Here is a 17,118-nt window from a genome sequence, read left to right on the forward strand (position 1 = left end):
TCTTTGTATAATAACCACCTTAGGGACTTTGGATCCTCTGCTCTGGTTCTCAATAGTTTCTGGTTCTTTTCCGGACATGCTACTATAGAGATCCATCATTCGCAGGTGAAGTTCAAACCGCCTCAAAGCCATGGGTATGGTATAAAAACATGGAACATGACAAACACAAACCAAGAACATTGTTTTTCTATAAATTGGGCATCAAACTGTGATGATGTACGAAAAGAGTATCTACTAAATCGCGAAGTTAGCTCGGCCAACGCATCAGCTTCAACTCCAAACCGAATATTCATCCAGCCGAACGACAGCATCACTAAGGATTGTGATTAACAACAAATGATGCAAAAACGTCCAATATGCCGTGATTTTTATGCACGACAAAGATCGATTACATGCTGTAAAAACGTTCAAAAAATAATTTGAAGATTCTTCAATGAGACGTTATATCGCGCATAGTATTCACCAGACATTCCGATTACGAAGAATAGATGCTCGCCAGTGGAGAGAACAGTTTCGATAGACAGCTTCTGAAAGCGAAGAGCGAGCGTCTGTACGATGCAATTTTACGGCATACAGCCAGGGTTGCCAAAAATATTTAAAAAAAACTGGAAGATTGCTCTTAAAAAAAACTGGAAGAAAACTAGATCCTGTAAACCCTTTAATTCAAGAAGACCGGCTATGATTTATCTAAATTGATTTTTTTTACTCATTTCAATGCTTGAGAAATAGATTTTTTTATGCTTCGTATAGTGTTTATATGTGCACCCGTGGCCGAGTGGTTAGCGTCTCACATTATCATGACGGGTGTTCGGGTTCGAATCCCGTTCTGGCGGGGGGATTTTTCGTCAGAGAAATTTCCTTCGACTTGCACTGTGGTCACGTGTATTCAAGAGCTTGCCCCTCGGAATACATTCAAGGCGTGTTATTTGGCTCAAGAAATCTCAACTAAGTATTAATAAATGACGCTAGTTAACGCATACGCCATTCAAGAAGATAGTGTTTATATGTAGTTCATAAAACTGCAACTGTAATTACTGTGAAAAAATATTTGAAGGATGGTTTTATTTGAGCAAAATTTGAAGAGTTTCGTATTTATCGCTTCATAAAATCCATAAAATCGCTGATAGAAGAGCGTAGCGTTTAGTTCGATACCTCAAAAAGGCACGGATCAGCAGGAGATACGTGGTAAAATACCAAAAAAATACCATAAACAACTTCTCATAATGTTATTTTAATACTCAAATAACCACAAACAATGTTGCTCAAGTATTACTTTGGTATTGAAATTATCAAATTTTGGTATTGAGAAGCTATCTTTCTCATTTTTTTTGTATTATTCATTGCTAATTTACATCTCATATTAGGGTTGTACAAACCTAATTTCGGTATCAAGATCAATATGAGGGACCCTTAAATATGTCCTCTAGCTCGAGAAAGTACTTTTGAAAAAATATGCATATTATGCTTCCTTGCAAAATATTCACTATGGTTCACATGCATTTTATGCATGTTAGCTATCAGCTATTTAGGGGAGTTTGTTTGCATTAATTAAATTAATTATATTTAGAACTAAAACTCCTTCGATTGATTATGAGAAACTAATATCCATTTGTTGTAAACGGAAGCAAGGTTACTTGGGTTATATATTTATATCAATTAAAGTCAGTGGAAACCATTTACTCTATGACCTTCTGAACTTCAGAATGTTTTAGAGGATCTATAACATCTGATGTTTATATAAACTCCTGATAATACAGACAGATAATATTTATCATTGTAAATTTATTTTACATAAAATGGATAAAACTTGGGCACACATATGAAAAATCTGGATAAAACTGGACGATATTCCAAAAAACTGAAGATTTTAGGGTTCAACTGGATGACTGGATCGAGAAAAAAAACTGGAAAAATCCAGTTTAAACTGGAACATTGGCAACGCTGCATACAGAAAGCTCTCCCGTTAGGATTGGGCGATCTCGGATCGATTCCTAGAAGATCGATCTTTTCTATTCCGATTTTCGATTTTTTGGATGGATCTTTTGCATTCGAGAAAATCGAGAAAATCGATTCTTTCCCGATCAAAATCTTTCCGTAGATTTGTTTTTCAGTATACATCGATTTTATCCTCACCAAAGCCCACCTAACAATTTTTTCTAAATATAATGTCAACTGACAGAGACAGAGACAGAACTAGCGGCAGCTATTGAGGAGGTGTACATAACCAGTGACTCATAGGATCACTGAACTAGATGTTGACATCAATTCCAGGCGAAAGGTTGTTTTTCAAAACTGGCGCCAAAATCAAGAATCGGCTTCGACTGAATGACAGACGTATGGCACGATTGGCTTTTATGGGATCGTTGTCAGCTGAGTTCTAATTTGAATTTCTAATAATGCTTTTTCAATAAATTTATTTAACAAAACGACTCCCTCTGAAGGCACAAGATGAATGCCTTGAAATTTTTTTCTGGACTTTTAAATTTGTTGTGGCTTTTACTGAGGAGCAAAACTAAATTATTTTTATATTTCAATACAAATATTTCTTCAAATTTCTTCAAACAGGAAATACTAATTTCATATTTGTATTCAAATATAAAAAGAATTTAGTTTTTTTCCTCAGTAAAAGCCACAAAAAAAAATTAAAAGTCCAGACAAAAAAAATCACTTTCAAATAGGACAAGCAGATAAATTAAAAAAAAGTAGTGATCGCCGAATAGCTGAATGCGTTTGCCCAGCAAGCAAGTTTGTACATCATTCAAATTTAAAATAAAAATGTATTTCATCAATTATGTATGTGTCCGTCTTACCCGTTCTGTCCGTTTTTCCCGGCCTTCCCCTACTGCATGAAGATTTCCTACAACCGTTACTGAATCTGAACGACTACCGTTACTTTTTTGCCTATGTCTCATTGCATGCTAGCTACATCTAGGCGCTTCCGTTCTTTCCTACAGTCGGTTATCTTTGTATCTAGGACGAAATGATTCAAAATACAACGATCTGAACATGTTTCAACAGGACAGACATACGCATGCCGGCCAAGCGTATTCATTCATTTTGTGTCTACCAATCGAGATGCGCCTCAATTCACTTTCATCCGAATTAGAGTTAAACTAACCATTTGATGGTTTCACAAATCTTGTATCTGTCAAAATTTGTACGAATCGAGTGATGAAAATGTGTTCCCGAATTGTTACAGGTGCGATAGGAATGTTCGCGCGCAGTGCATTGATTTTAAAAATGAAATATAAACGGTGTAAAGATATGATTCAAAGTGAATCAATAGAATGAAAGTGTGTTTTCGGTCTCAAAGTGATCTCCTCATAAGACTGGTTGTATTTTATAGTATTTATTGAGAGTGTCAATTAGGAACAAATTATGACAAGTAGTGTTTCACGAAATTATGCTGAGCGAGAGGCAATCTGCATGCCACAGAACCCCACTCAAATGGGTCTGTTCATAGAAGCTCAACTGAGTGCCACGCTTGAATCGTTGAAGCGAAGAAGAGAAAGGTAAAATTTTAATTTATTTTTTCATTATATTTAATATTATATCAAAACCAAAACATTTTTTGCATGTTGATTGATTGTGACTGATAGTTACTATTGTATCCCTTTAGTGTAGTGTCAGGCATAGTTCCTAGCTGTTGACAATAGAAAATGTCAAAACAAATATTAGTGTTTCGTAATCCCATATCCGGAATAAAAATCCCATTCAGAAGATGATTTTAAATCCGGGCGGATCAAACTATGAAGATGAAATTTCTTGCTGAAGGAGTTGTATAAGAGTACTAGCTGACCCGGCAAACTTCGTCCCGTCCAAAATTTGTGTTTTCTTACTATCAGCAAGTTCATGAGCCCAATCGCAGAACTGTTCATTGATTGATCTTTTAATCGACCCCGTTGAATTTACCTTTTACTATAAAATTCCTAGTATTTTTAGGAAAACTCATCATTATAATATCAGATTATTTTCAGACACAATTCTCGTTCAAGATTTTTCAACCACTTGCAAATAACATGTTTCTCCGTTACATGAAATAAATGTTTGACACAGAAAATATGATAGAATAAAAAAAGATCCCATCCCTCTTCTCCCTTTAGAGAGGGGGCGGAGTGTCTATTCACCATAGAAACGTTTCGTGCCCCCTAAAATCTGGCAGCACACCTTAAGAGAGGGGGGAGGAGTGTCGAACCACCATAGAAACATTAATTGCATCTTAAACCTTCACATGCCTAATTTGGTTTCGTTTGCTTGATTGATTGAGTAATGCAGAAATTTGTGTTTCATTTGTATGGCAGCTCTAACACATCCCCCCACCTTAGAGAGGGGGTGGAGTGTCTAACCACCATAGAAACATTTATTGCACCCTAAAACCTTCACATGCCTAATTTGGTTTCATCTGCTTGATTAATTATCGAGTAATGCGGAAATTTGTGTTTCATTTGTATGGCAGCCCCCCCTAAGAGAGGGAGGAGGGGTCTCAAACTATCATGAAAACCTTCCCAGGCCCCAAAAACTCTTACATACAAATTTTCATGTCGATCGGTTCAGTAGTTTCCGAGTCTATAAGAATCAGACAGACAGACAGACAGAAATCCATTTTTATATATATAGATGTTACAAACCCTAGAAGGAATAGAGCAAGGATGTTTGATATTTGGTTGAGGATTCTAATAGAATAACAATGAAATAATAAGCTTTTCAAAAATCAATAACTAATTTCTCTCAAAGAAAAGCTGCTGGCAAAATATGTCCAGAATTCAAATCACGATTAAAAAAAGTCCGGATTTCAAATCTCGGCCCCATGAAGTAATGTACAAATTCTAAACGTGATTTTGTAGAATTCTGTGATTCATAACCTACATGAATGCCTGCCAATTCTTTGGGAACGGTAGTTTTGTTATGATTTTTTTCGCAGTTGAATTGCGCTATTGTAAGCGCTTAAGATTCCAGATGTCGATGCGATACGATACACAGTCAAACAATGTTATACAATTTATCATATGTTTGTTTACATTTTCAATAAAACAACGAGAAACGACGTTTTAAATCGTATAACTTGGCATATATACGAACGAACGCGAGGGGATCGAAAGGTGGAGGCAGCACTACGATGAACACCTGAACAGCGCGCAGACAGGAGACCTAGACGGCATTGAGGAGGACTACACCGGTGCAATGAACAACGACGACGTACCACCCCCGACGATGGGTGAAGTTAAGGAGGCCATTAATCAGCTCAAGAACCACAGAGCAGCTGGTAAGGATGGCCTCGTAGCGGAGCTCTTCAAGGGAGGGCCGAGAAAACTTGTAGAGTGTATGCACCGGTTGATAGTCAGGATCTGGGACACAGAACAGCTACCGGAGGAGTGGAAGGACGGGGTAATCTGCCCCATCTATAAAAAAGGCGACAAGTTGGATTGTGGGAACTATCGTGCCATCACAATCCTGAATGGTGCCTACAAAATTTTGTCTCAGATCCTCTTCCGCCGCCTATCGCCAATAGTAAGTAGATTTGTGGAAAGTTATCAGGCCGGATTCATGCCTGGTTGCTCGACGACGGACCAGATTTTTACACTGCGGCAGATCCTCCAAAAGTGCCGCGAGTATCAGGTCCCTACACACCACATCTTCGTCGACTTCAAGGCCGCATATGATACAATCGACCGACGACAGCTATGGAGGATCATGGACGAACACGGCTTTCCCCGAAAGCTGACAAGACTGATTCAGGCAACGATGAACGGTGTGCGGTGCAGTGTGCGGATCTCAGGTGAGCTGTCGGAATCATTTAAGACTCACAGGGGACTTCGACAAGGTGATGGAATCTCCTGTCTGCTCTTCAACGTGGCGCTGGAAGGTGTTATGCGGAGAGCGGGCTTCAACATGCGGGGCACGATTTTCAACAAGTCTAGTCAGTTTATCTGCTTCGCCGACGACGTGGACTTAATCGGAAGAACACATGCGACGGTAGCCGACTTGTATACCCGACTGAAACACGAAGCAGAGCTGATTGGGCTTGGGATCAATGCGTCTAAGACTAAATACATGCTAGTAGGAGGGACTGATCGCAACAGAGTTCTTCTTGGTAGTAGTGTTGTGATCGACGGCGACGGGCTCGAGGTGGTAGAGGAATTTGTCTACCTTGGCTCGTTGATAACAACTGACAACAACAACAGCCGTGAAATTCGAAGACGCATTGTCAATGGAAGTCGAGCCTACTATGGGCTCCGCAAATCCTTGAGGTCAAACAAACTCCGACCCCGTACGAAGTGTACCATGTACAAATCCCTAATTCGACCGGTTGTTCTCTATGGGCACGAAGCATGGACGATGCTTGAAGAGGACTCACAAGCGCTTGGAGTTTTCGAACGCCGAGTGCTCAGAACAATATACGGTGGTGTACAGGAAAGCGGAGTATGGAGAAGGAGAATGAACCACGAACTGGCGCAACTCTACGGTGAACCCAGCATTCAGAAAGTCGCCAAGGCTGGACGATTGTGATGGGCAGGGCATGTTGCAAGATTGCCGGACAGCAACCCTGCAAAGATGGTGTTCGCATCGAATCCGGTAGGAACAAGAAGGAGAGGAGCCCAGCGAGCGAGGTGGTTGGACCAGGTGGAGCAGGACTTGGCAAGAATCGGTGCAGCCGGGAGTTGGAGAACTGCAGCCATGGATCGGGATTATTGGCGAAAAATTGTGAAGAAGATCTAATCTCTCAATGGGATGTAGTATCATTATAAATAAAAAAAATAAATAAATAAAAACTTGGCATATTCTAAGTCGCATATGAAGTGGGATCGAATCACTATCATATAGAATGTCGAACAAAGAATGTATATCATAAATCGTGTAATATGCCAAAGCCCCGATTGTGTTAATCACTCTATCGTAACATCGATTTAAATGAAATCATATACATTCAGTTTTTTACGCGGGGGATACGCACCTCGTAAAAAATCCGCGTAGAAAACCGCGTTAATCGGAAAATCCGCGCAAAAAACCGTGTTTATTGGAAAATCCGCGGAAAAAACCGCGTTAGTTCGAAAAACCGCGTTAATTGGAAAATCCGCGTAAAAAACTCGTAAGAAACCGCGTAAAAAAACCATGGTGTATGCATATCAGGCTGATGCAGTTTGTTAGTCGCTTGAACATAGAAATTGAACCAATGTAGTACTGCGAAAAATTGTATTACACGGTGTGGAAAGTCGTTCAATAGTAAAACATATTAGATAGCAATTGAGGCCAGATTACATCTCATTAGAAATTTGACATATCAAGATCAAGATGTCGTATGTACAATATCGACGTCTGGTGGTGATATGGTGATTTAGGGAGGCAAAATAATTACTACCAGATCAACAGGCCCAGAAGCAGCTTCAAATTGATAAAATTTGAATGAAAATTTTTACTTCCTGTTATTTGATTACTTGAAAGTCGTAGCACTGAACCTTCCTTGGCGATTTCTATATTAATTTCTGAACATTTTCACTAAAACACGTATCCGATTGCAATTTACTCGTATTATATGTACGAGTTTTAACTGCTCTAGAACATTATTCCAGTCAGCCGAGCGAGGTAGCTGTTGTTTATCATTCAAACAACCGGAGTTCTGATCGTATCGGAGCAGTTTTCTTTATCGTCACCACCACTCATTTTAAATATTTATACACCCCTCCCACTAAAAGTCAATTGAATAATTCCTATTTCTTGAAACATAAATGTTGTCATATACACAAATGGCGATTCGTGAGGTTATAAAAATAATTATAACCTTACGAACATTTTCCGCCATTCGATTTTTTGTTTGCCTGTAGTAAATCGCTTATACGTAGGACAATAGTCACACTAGATGGATGTGTAGGTCGTATATTTATCCAAACTAATTCGCAAGCAATTGTCATGTATGTATATACACTTTTGCTTGTATATACCAGTTAGGCGCATCATATGTTTCTCAAAAAATGTAACACAATATGCAGCATATACGCTAGTTATACGATTTAATGTTTGCTGGGGACGTATATGCGCCCGTTATACGATTAAATATTTGCTGGGTATACATCTTTACACTACGCACAGTATAACATAATTGATTGATTCACTGACTGTTCTTATGTTATACTGTTTTTAAAAATTGTACAATTTTTTTTTGTTTCACGTGTTTTTATCTTATATACACTCGACAAAAAAACTAGAGGAACACAGTGCGAAATATGAAATTTGAAGCGATTTTTGACATGCTGTAACTTCATGAAAAATTAACGCATATTGATGGGATATACATCATTTTAAAGATTATTATAGTCGGTCAATGTTGCATATTCATCCAAACTAATTCGGTAAGCATTTGCCATGTATGTATATGGCCTCCACTTTTGCATGCATGTGCCAGTTAGGTGCATTATATGCCAACCAACATTTAGGGCATATACGCTTGTTATGCGATTTAATGTTTGCTGGGAAATTAACCTTGTCATCCAGCTTTCAATTGGTTTCTAGAACGTTCCTATAGGACATTTCCATACAGTTTGAATGAAAAATTACCCCTTCGTCTTTGATAATGAATAATTCGATAAGTAATAATCTCACCGCAAATCGAAAGGCAGTTTTGAATATTCCAATAAATTCTGCACATGGATAATTTATTACGTTTCATATTGATACGTTCAACCGTTTTTTGTAGCGGATTATTCAAAGTTTAGAGTAAATCAGTACATTCATCGCAAATTGTACCAGAAATATACAATACCCTGCGTCCTCTCTGAATGAACGATTTGTAACTTTCATCTTCGTGAGTTTGTGGGTGAGAAGTGCGTATATATGTAGAAATGCGTATGTAAACGTGTGACCAGTGTTGCACGTACAGATTTATCTGGAAAGGCATAGATTTTTTCGTTATTTTTGGTACAGATTCTGTACAGTACAGATTACAGATTTTCGTCAAAAAGTACAGATTGGTACATATTTTTTCGGCGTGTGAATTAAAATTTTATTGAAAGATAGTATGCAATCTGAATTTAGAAAGACTATGTATAAGCATCATCAAACACACGAGAGATTCGAGGCTAGCAAATGTCAATGTACATTGAATTCGACTCGGATTGCGTCTCCTCGTTAGACCACCCGCACACTGCTGACTTTTTTTCAGCCGATAGTTTGGTCGGGTTGGGTTACTAGTGCACACGCCGGGCCAACCAAACAGTCGGGTTTGTCAAGAGTGCGCACATTAGCCAACTGTCGGCCGAATTTCTCGAAAGACTGTATTTAATTTGTGTTTGACAACGGAGAAGAGAACGGTGAAGGAAAATCAAAAGAAGATTCAGAGAGTATTGGGTGCATCACAATCTCAGTGATTCGCACGACACGATGGATGCCAAAATTGAGAGCGAATTGAACTATCGGCCGATTAACAATCGTCGTGTGTGGACGGCCGATAGTTGACCGACAAAATAGTTTGAATGCAATCGGAATGCCCATCAAACTTTTTTATCGGTCTGTATTGAATCGGTGTAGTGTGCACACATGCATATCGATCCATACTGATTAAGTTGTTCAACCAATCTATCCGCCGACCAATGTCTGTAGTCTGCGGGGGCTCTTAGATGGTGACTTCGCCCCCCTTACATTGACCTCAGAAAAAATTTCATTACGAAAAAATAAATTCATAATACAAATGGACGGCGGCGTTAATACGTAAGTACTAGTATTTCTAGTAAGTAAATTTAAGTAAGTATATAAAAACAATATTTTCTAGTAAACAAATGAGTATTTTGTCATATTTCATGAATATTCTCTACAATGAATATTTCCGACGGTACAGATTTTTTTAAGAAAAAGTATAGATGAGAAAGATTTTTTCCTTTCTGGGAGAGATACAAATGTGGCAACACTGATCGTTACTATTAACAGGGATGCCAGGTGATTGTTTTTTTAAATGTTTCACATGGTACGAAAAAATGTTTTCAAATGTCTTCACATTGTACGGAAAAATTTCTTCACAATCATATCGGATGAAACTAAAATTCATAACTTACTTGTGAGCAAAATTTAATAGCTAATTCAATGTTTATTTAAATTGTTATTGCTATACAGCGCATTTTATTAAACTTACTTTTAGGTTTTGAAGTTTATTTCAATAAATGTGAACCTAGTATATATTGCGCAACTGCGAACTAAATTTTATGAGTTTAAAAATGATAATTGGCTTGATTAACCGTTGATTGAGACCCAGTTCTTCCACAAAAACGGAACTGTGATAACTCAATTTGTTTATTTTAGCTTTGATGTTTTGGTTGTAACTCAAACCATATCCATAAACTAATTATTGAAACAGTATTTAATCGGAAAACCTTCGTTTTGTGAAGTGGTCGTTTGAAAGAAAGTTACTCTATTGTATAGTATAGGCCCAAAATAATAAAAAAAATGCAATGTAGCAATCATTCGAATTCTCGAGCGCAAATGAACTAATGTATCTAGGGGCAATATGCATTCAGACCGCTGGAAGTTCTCTAGAATTTGAAGTAAAAGTCGCTTTGTTGTTTAATTCATGTTATATGCATGTGGATTTTCTGCTTGAAAAAAGTTTGAAAAAAGCGAGTTAATAACCCCGAGACAAAAGTCTCCGTTGATTACTAAGAATAAAAGTGAACAAGTGACAATGATAAAAAAGCGCACTAAAGACAATAGCCCTACTTCTTTTGACGATATTTTCGGCCAATAGTTAGAATTTCATGGAAACAATATCACTCAATAACCCACATACGCCATCATACTGAAATGTCTTCACATATTTCATGTTGTTTTCAAAATGTCTTCATAAATCAAATGTCTTCACAGTAGTTCAAATGTCTTCAAAATGAAGTCATTTCTTCAAACCTGGCATTCCTGACTATTAATCCGGCCATAATTTTTATCAATGAAACGTGGAATAGAAAATAGAAACAAACTTGAAATGAAATTTAAGCGAAAAAATTGAAATTTTCTTGATTTTTTCTAAAAACCGGATAAATGTTCACGTGGACAACAGGGGGAGGGGTATAGGGAATGTCGACGATTGTCCACGGAGGGGGAGAGGGTTGTCTAAAAACATACTTTTGCTGTCCAAATGGTATGTGAACAGCCTCTTGATACATTTTTTGGAATATATTTCAGCAAAATCCATTGGGAAACTTTCGCGAGACCACAGTTTCACCAACACCACTTTGAAGCACGTTGCTTGCGCCACCTTAATGAGAAGTCGTTGGGTAATGTTTGAAACATCCGAAACATCACACATCTTTTTATCTCCATAGCCAGTTCCATTCCGAACACCGTACGGTGAGAACGCGTTTAGTGGTGGGAGCGCCGCGGAATCATTTGTGGTCCACAAGGAGGATTATTGGGATTTGTATTTTTTTACTGCTGACCAGTTATTGTTTGGAAACGCGTAGTGCTACAGTTTGGTTCTTGACGGAAAATCGCGTTAGAGCTCGTACCCGGATACATTTACTGCAAAACCAAATTACCTGCAGGCAATCATCAGTCCATGTCGCAGAATTCGAGCTGAATGTGTCTTTTTCTTCTGTGTTCTCTTTCCATGAGTGAATGAAGACGGTAGTAACAAAGGCTGTTGCAACGCTTCTGCTGCGAGAAATCGAATAATTGCATCGCAAGTTGGAAGAGGCTCGCACTGAAAAATCTGAACGAAAGCGAAACGAAGAAAACAGAAAAAGGGCATTTGTGTGTGGTGCATTTTGATTCTCATCTGTTTTTTCGTGCTTCAATTTTCGCTGGTAATCTCTGGTGTTTTTTACATTCTCTGTTTTCCAAGACCCGTATGTGTGAGTGCGAGGCTTCCATCGGTTGTCAGTTCTGTTCACTCACACCGAGCCGCTTGTTTTCATATCGTGTGTACCAAGTGTCAACGAGCTGCAATCGTGTTGGTGAGTTTCTGCTGCAGCAAGGGGGCGAAACGGTTGAAAAATTGGCTAAATCCCATCCCGTCTCGTTTTGGGTAGAAGGAAAATGTCCTCTTGTTTTGGAAAGTGATACTACAGTGTTGTGGAAGGAATCAGTGTTTTATGGTAAATGGTGAATTACCAGATGGAGAGAATCTTACTTCCGGTCTGGTTGCGCTATTATATGTTCTGCGTTTATTTTGTGTGAGTGTACCAGATACGGCCGGAACAGGAATCGCAATTTAGCTCGACGGAAGCAAACAAACGCAGCTCCCCATCGGCCGCAAAACAAAAACACCTTCACTCTGGAAGTGGATCCCGCTGGAAGTGAGGTGAAGTTGGAATCGAAAGGATATAACAATATTTCCATTCGCCAAGCCGCGTAGCTCCGGTTCTAAGCCAGGAGCTCGAGCAAAACTCGGAACCATAGAATCATTGGAGGAAAAAAACGTCGTCGTCATTACGGAGACCAACGGAACGGCGAACGTCGTCGACAGTATGGTGAAACGGTGAGTTCTGCTGTTACTATATGGCTTCTTCGGTGTTTGTGTTGCCACTTTTTTAAACTTTGTTTTGATTGCGTGGGTTTGCGATGCACTGGGAGTACCGTTGTCATATATTAATGTATTCTTGGTTGTAATTTAGATAACGTTCATTACTATGAGCCAATATTATTTCATTTGATTATTGGATCACGATTCTGTAAACTTTTTTCGCTTTTCGCTTCAAATGATGATTATATGACCCATTCTAAAAGATTTCTTTTTTATCATGATACAAAATTTAGATCTAGCTCTTGTAGGAAATGCAGCCAAACTTCTTCGAAACATAAATACTATCAATCTTTGAAAAGAACAGCAGCATTCTGATTGAAATCCTTCACATGTTTATTATTGTTCTTTACAGGAAAAATATTCCGTTAGAGTTCCGACGAATTTTTGTACTTTTCTTGAGATACTCTAATCATATGTTTGGACTCCGTGTATCAACCTCAGGGGTCATTCCGCTTCGTAATTGCCTACTATTTTCCGATTGGGCGAAATTGGGAGGACTGAGGCCATTTTCAATGTAATCTGTCACTGAAGCCACCTGCCAGCTTGTCAAATCTAGCCTAAACTTCACCGGACCTTTGTGAACCATAATAACAGGAAGGAAACGATTCTGCAAGAACTCTTCTCTATACATTTTCAAGTCCACTGTTTTATTCGTAACGAGAACTTTGAATTTCAATCCACGGCTGCATATCCCTTGCGAATCTCTATCAGCGAAAATGAACTTAAATTTGCTGGGGACGTCTCCTCTGATAGTGGCCTTATAGAATTTCAGGCCTGGGAGCTGATTGTACTTTGGAGGTTACAGTTGTGTTTTTGACAATGTCGTAGTCCTAGAGTCCCGGGCTTACCTTCAAACTCAGCTTCCGACCTTAAGTTCCATTACGACGCGCGTCTTCTGATTCATTCGAACAACAGTTGTACGTTCACTGAAACGTTTCAGCCCTTCATACCCGATCGATTTAGTCAATTCAATTCAATTCAATTAATTTTTTTATTTTTCGATTTAGCAATACAATGTGTTTAAAGTACATCAGTTGAGATATGGAATAACTTTCAACAACCTAATAATTCTAAGAGTACTGAGTTGGACCTTTGGATTAGCTGTTTATCATTTGAAGGAAAATTTACAAAAATCCTTCGCTTGCAGGTCGGACTCGATTATATACAATTTTAGACTCGATTATATACAATTTAAAAAAAATATTTTTTTATACTTCAAATATGACTTATTTAAGTGGTTATTACATGTACAGAGGGGTAAAAATCGTGAATTTTCAAGATTTTGCTTGAATTTTCACCAGGAATTATTCATATCGATGTTGCAGCCAAATTAAGAAAGATAGAAGTTGGGTTTCAAGGAACAAATTGTAGAGCGGTTAGAGAGATTCAATTTAATTGGTAGAAACAATCAAGTTTAACATAAATTTTTAGGATAAAATTATAAATAACACACTCAAAAATATTAACTTTCAAGTTTTTCAAAATGCACTAATTTAGATGTTCCACTACTATAGAATTTAATAAATTTTCTCATGTTTCAAATTAAAGCAACAGCATCGTCTTCCGTAGCGTACTTTTTAATGTAGAGCCAAATCTTCAAATTCTTCTTTTATATAAAAAAAAACGAAGAATACATGCAGAAAAAACCAATGAAAAAAAAATTTTTTTGACTCGATTTTATACAGGATCCGATTATATACAGCGAAAAGAAATCGGAAACTGCATATAATCGATTCCGCTCTGTATTGCGTAAGTTTAGGGGATAGTATGAAGAAAAATAAAATTTGTTATCCTAATATCACAGTTTTACGGCGCCATGTGCTGCAACAATGGGTTTGCTGAGGTAGTGCATCCAGTCCAGAGTTTAGGGAGTATTCGCTGAAACTATTCGTCGATTTCTTCCATATCTGCGATCTTATGGACGTCCTCGTTTGGATGGAATCAACATCATTTTTAGGAGCCGGTTTTGCTTCACTTGTACAGCAGTAACTTTGAGCGTTTGTCGAGATGCGAGCGCCTTTTAATGAGCGGATAAAAGGTTCTTGTGAGCTTGTCGCATTTGCTCAGGGTGTCCTTTATATGGGTGGCAAAATTCAACTTCCGATCCAAGGTTAGACCTAGATACTTCACGTTATCCGACCATGGAACTTGTTGCCCACATGCAGTGATATGACTGAGAGGCAGGTTCCGTGTACTTCGTTTCCGCGTGAAGAAAATTGTTTGAGATTTATTAGCGTTGATTTTCCATCGCTTTTGGTAGTCTTCAATAGCATTTTGAGCCGCTTGCAGTTTGGTGACAACTATCACTGGGTCTGAGTCCGACGCAATGAAGCCGGTGTCGTCGGCGAACAGAAAATACTGAGCATTATCAAGCATCACAAGGTCGGCTGTGAAGATGTTTTACAGAGTGGTGCTAAGAACAGCCCCTTGTAAAACTCCGAAGGCGCGGTTTTTGAGTCTGATGATTGGTTGTTGAACACAACATGGAATGAGCGGTTCATCAGAAAGGAACGGATGATTTTTAGAATAAACAAGGGAAAGTTTCCTTGAAGCATCTTATTCAAAATTGCTTCCTGCCAAACGGATTCGTACGCCTTTTCAAAATTTAAGAGGACCATGCCCGAAGATCTGCCATGTGCGCGGTTGTTTCGAGCCTCCCTTACTAGTCTAACCAGTTGGTGATTTGTCGAGTACCCTCTTTTGATGCCAAACTGTTCATCAGGGATAGTTCGAGTAGTTTACTGAGCGTAGGCAATAAGCTTATTGGCCAGTATTTCATTGGATTAGTTGGATCCTTGTTAGGCTTTGGGATAGCAATGACAACCGCATGCCTCCAACAGGAAGGGAAGTATCCAAATCGAATACACGCAGAAAATATTTTGGCAAGGAACATGTGAGCCTTTAGAGATAGTTTCTTCAAAACACAGTTACGGATGACAGTTTATCACATGTAAGCTGTCTACATTAGGCATTGTAGACATACTTGATGATTAGCTCCGAAAAGGCTAAATATTGCTGCTGCTTGTTCTGGCAGTTCGATAAACGAGCAAACAGTTCTCGGGCTAGAGCTAGAAATTCTGTCATACTGAAAAGTTCTGTATTGCTACTCATTTGCATGTTCAAAACGGAGGCATACGATCCTGTCGATGGGTGATCTGAGTTTCTGGATGGAATGTTATTATTTTGTGTGGAAGTAGTAGGCGGATGATGTGGTAGAGCAGTTGATGCTGGTGTTCGTTGTGATTTAGCCTTTAGGGTTTCCAGTCTCATGAGATAATTCTTACGGGATGGGCAACCACGAAAGTTTGCAGTGTGCAGCCCGCTACAATTGGCATATCGTAACAAACCGCGTGTTCTTTCCTGCTGCTCCATTTGTTGCTCTGCTTTCTTGGGGAGTGAGCATGACGTCGATAGGTGCTTCTCGCCGCATTTCGCACACATTGGTGCAAGATTGCAGTGCCGCATGCCGTGGCCGAACTGTTGGCACAGGTGACACTGTCCTGCATCCGAAGCTCGTCGTTCGTAGTAACGCCATTTCACCATGATATTGAAGATTGCCTTCATCTTCCTTATATCCGCCAACTTGACCGAGCCTTTGGGGAAGTGTAGCAAGTAGAGCGCACTCTCTTTTAAACCTGCAGTCTTTCGGGAGAAAGGTTTAGTCTCGGTAGGCGTGACACCGTGTGCTGCCATTTCCTGCTCCAGTTCGCTGATCTCGTACACTGACAATCCCGAGAGAATGACTTTGACTGGTTGCTCGGCAGCGGGAATGTATATATGAAACTCGATGTTGTTCGACTTGAGTGCGCCCAAAGCACTGCGGAAGCCATCCGCAAAACAACTGAACGCCCGTTTTGGTCGCTTTCATGTTATATTTGTCCTGGACAATATCAATTTTAGCCATGAATTCGCGCACCTGCTTTGAGGTTTTCTTGACGATGGCGATCGGAGGAACACAGCGTGTGCAGCGTGGTTGTCTTCGGAACCGGAATGGATACTGGAAGGCCTTTGGGAGTGTCATCGTCATCACTGTCATGGCTCAGCATCTCGAAGTCGTTCCTAACGGGAATATTCGCTATTGCGAATGGAAGCTATATCCACGAGAACTAAATCCGGTAAAGACATCGATTTCATATTGGCCAGATCATACAGTTTCTCGCGGGAGCGAGTACGGGCTCTTCGCACGGGAGGCACTGTCCGGGTTATGTGCGACTTCGAGTCGGTGCTTCATGCTTTTACGGATGGCCAATTGCGGCGTTTTGGTGGCCGCATTTTGACCGGCCGGGTGCCCGGGGGTCTTTACTCGCCCCAGGGTGATGATTCACGAATTGAACCGTCGAATATATAAAAGAAATCGATAAACTTGTAGCGCGGAAAAAAACTCTGTTTGGTTACTTGACAACGGGGTGCCAGGATAGATTTAGTCATTTTCAGTGATTTCGCGATTTTAGAACCAGATCAAGCCGGATGTGGCTGTCCAGAATCAAATTTCTTCTCTCGGTGAATTTAAGATACGCCTACTACGAGTGCTGCTAAAACCTGAACAGTGATTCCGGATTCTAATTGAATAAAAAAACTGGATTTTATGTTTATACACATCAAAAATTAGGTATCGCTAAAAA

The 17,118-nt window shown here is 39.3% G+C and overlaps 1 protein-coding gene across 2 annotated transcripts in view; it reads left to right on the plus strand.

Moving 5' to 3' along the window:
- Nucleotides 1–3,432: 3,432 nt before the first annotated feature.
- LOC129770391 (protein pellino) overlaps nt 3,433–17,118 on the plus strand; it is a 151,529-nt gene continuing 137,843 nt past the window's right edge. Inside the window, exon 1 of one of the 2 annotated variants that reach the window (XM_055773211.1) lies at nt 3,433–3,512. In XM_055773211.1, the coding sequence (XP_055629186.1) occupies nt 3,448–3,512 (65 nt within the window). In that variant the 5' untranslated portion in view covers nt 3,433–3,447. Of the gene's footprint in view, nt 3,513–11,310; nt 12,452–17,118 lie in introns of those variants that run through there. The other variant, XM_055773219.1, reaches the window with a different exon arrangement.

This window comes from Toxorhynchites rutilus, chromosome 1 (genome assembly GCF_029784135.1).
Source record: "Toxorhynchites rutilus septentrionalis strain SRP chromosome 1, ASM2978413v1, whole genome shotgun sequence".
NCBI classification, from domain to species: Eukaryota; Metazoa; Arthropoda; class Insecta; order Diptera; family Culicidae; genus Toxorhynchites; species Toxorhynchites rutilus.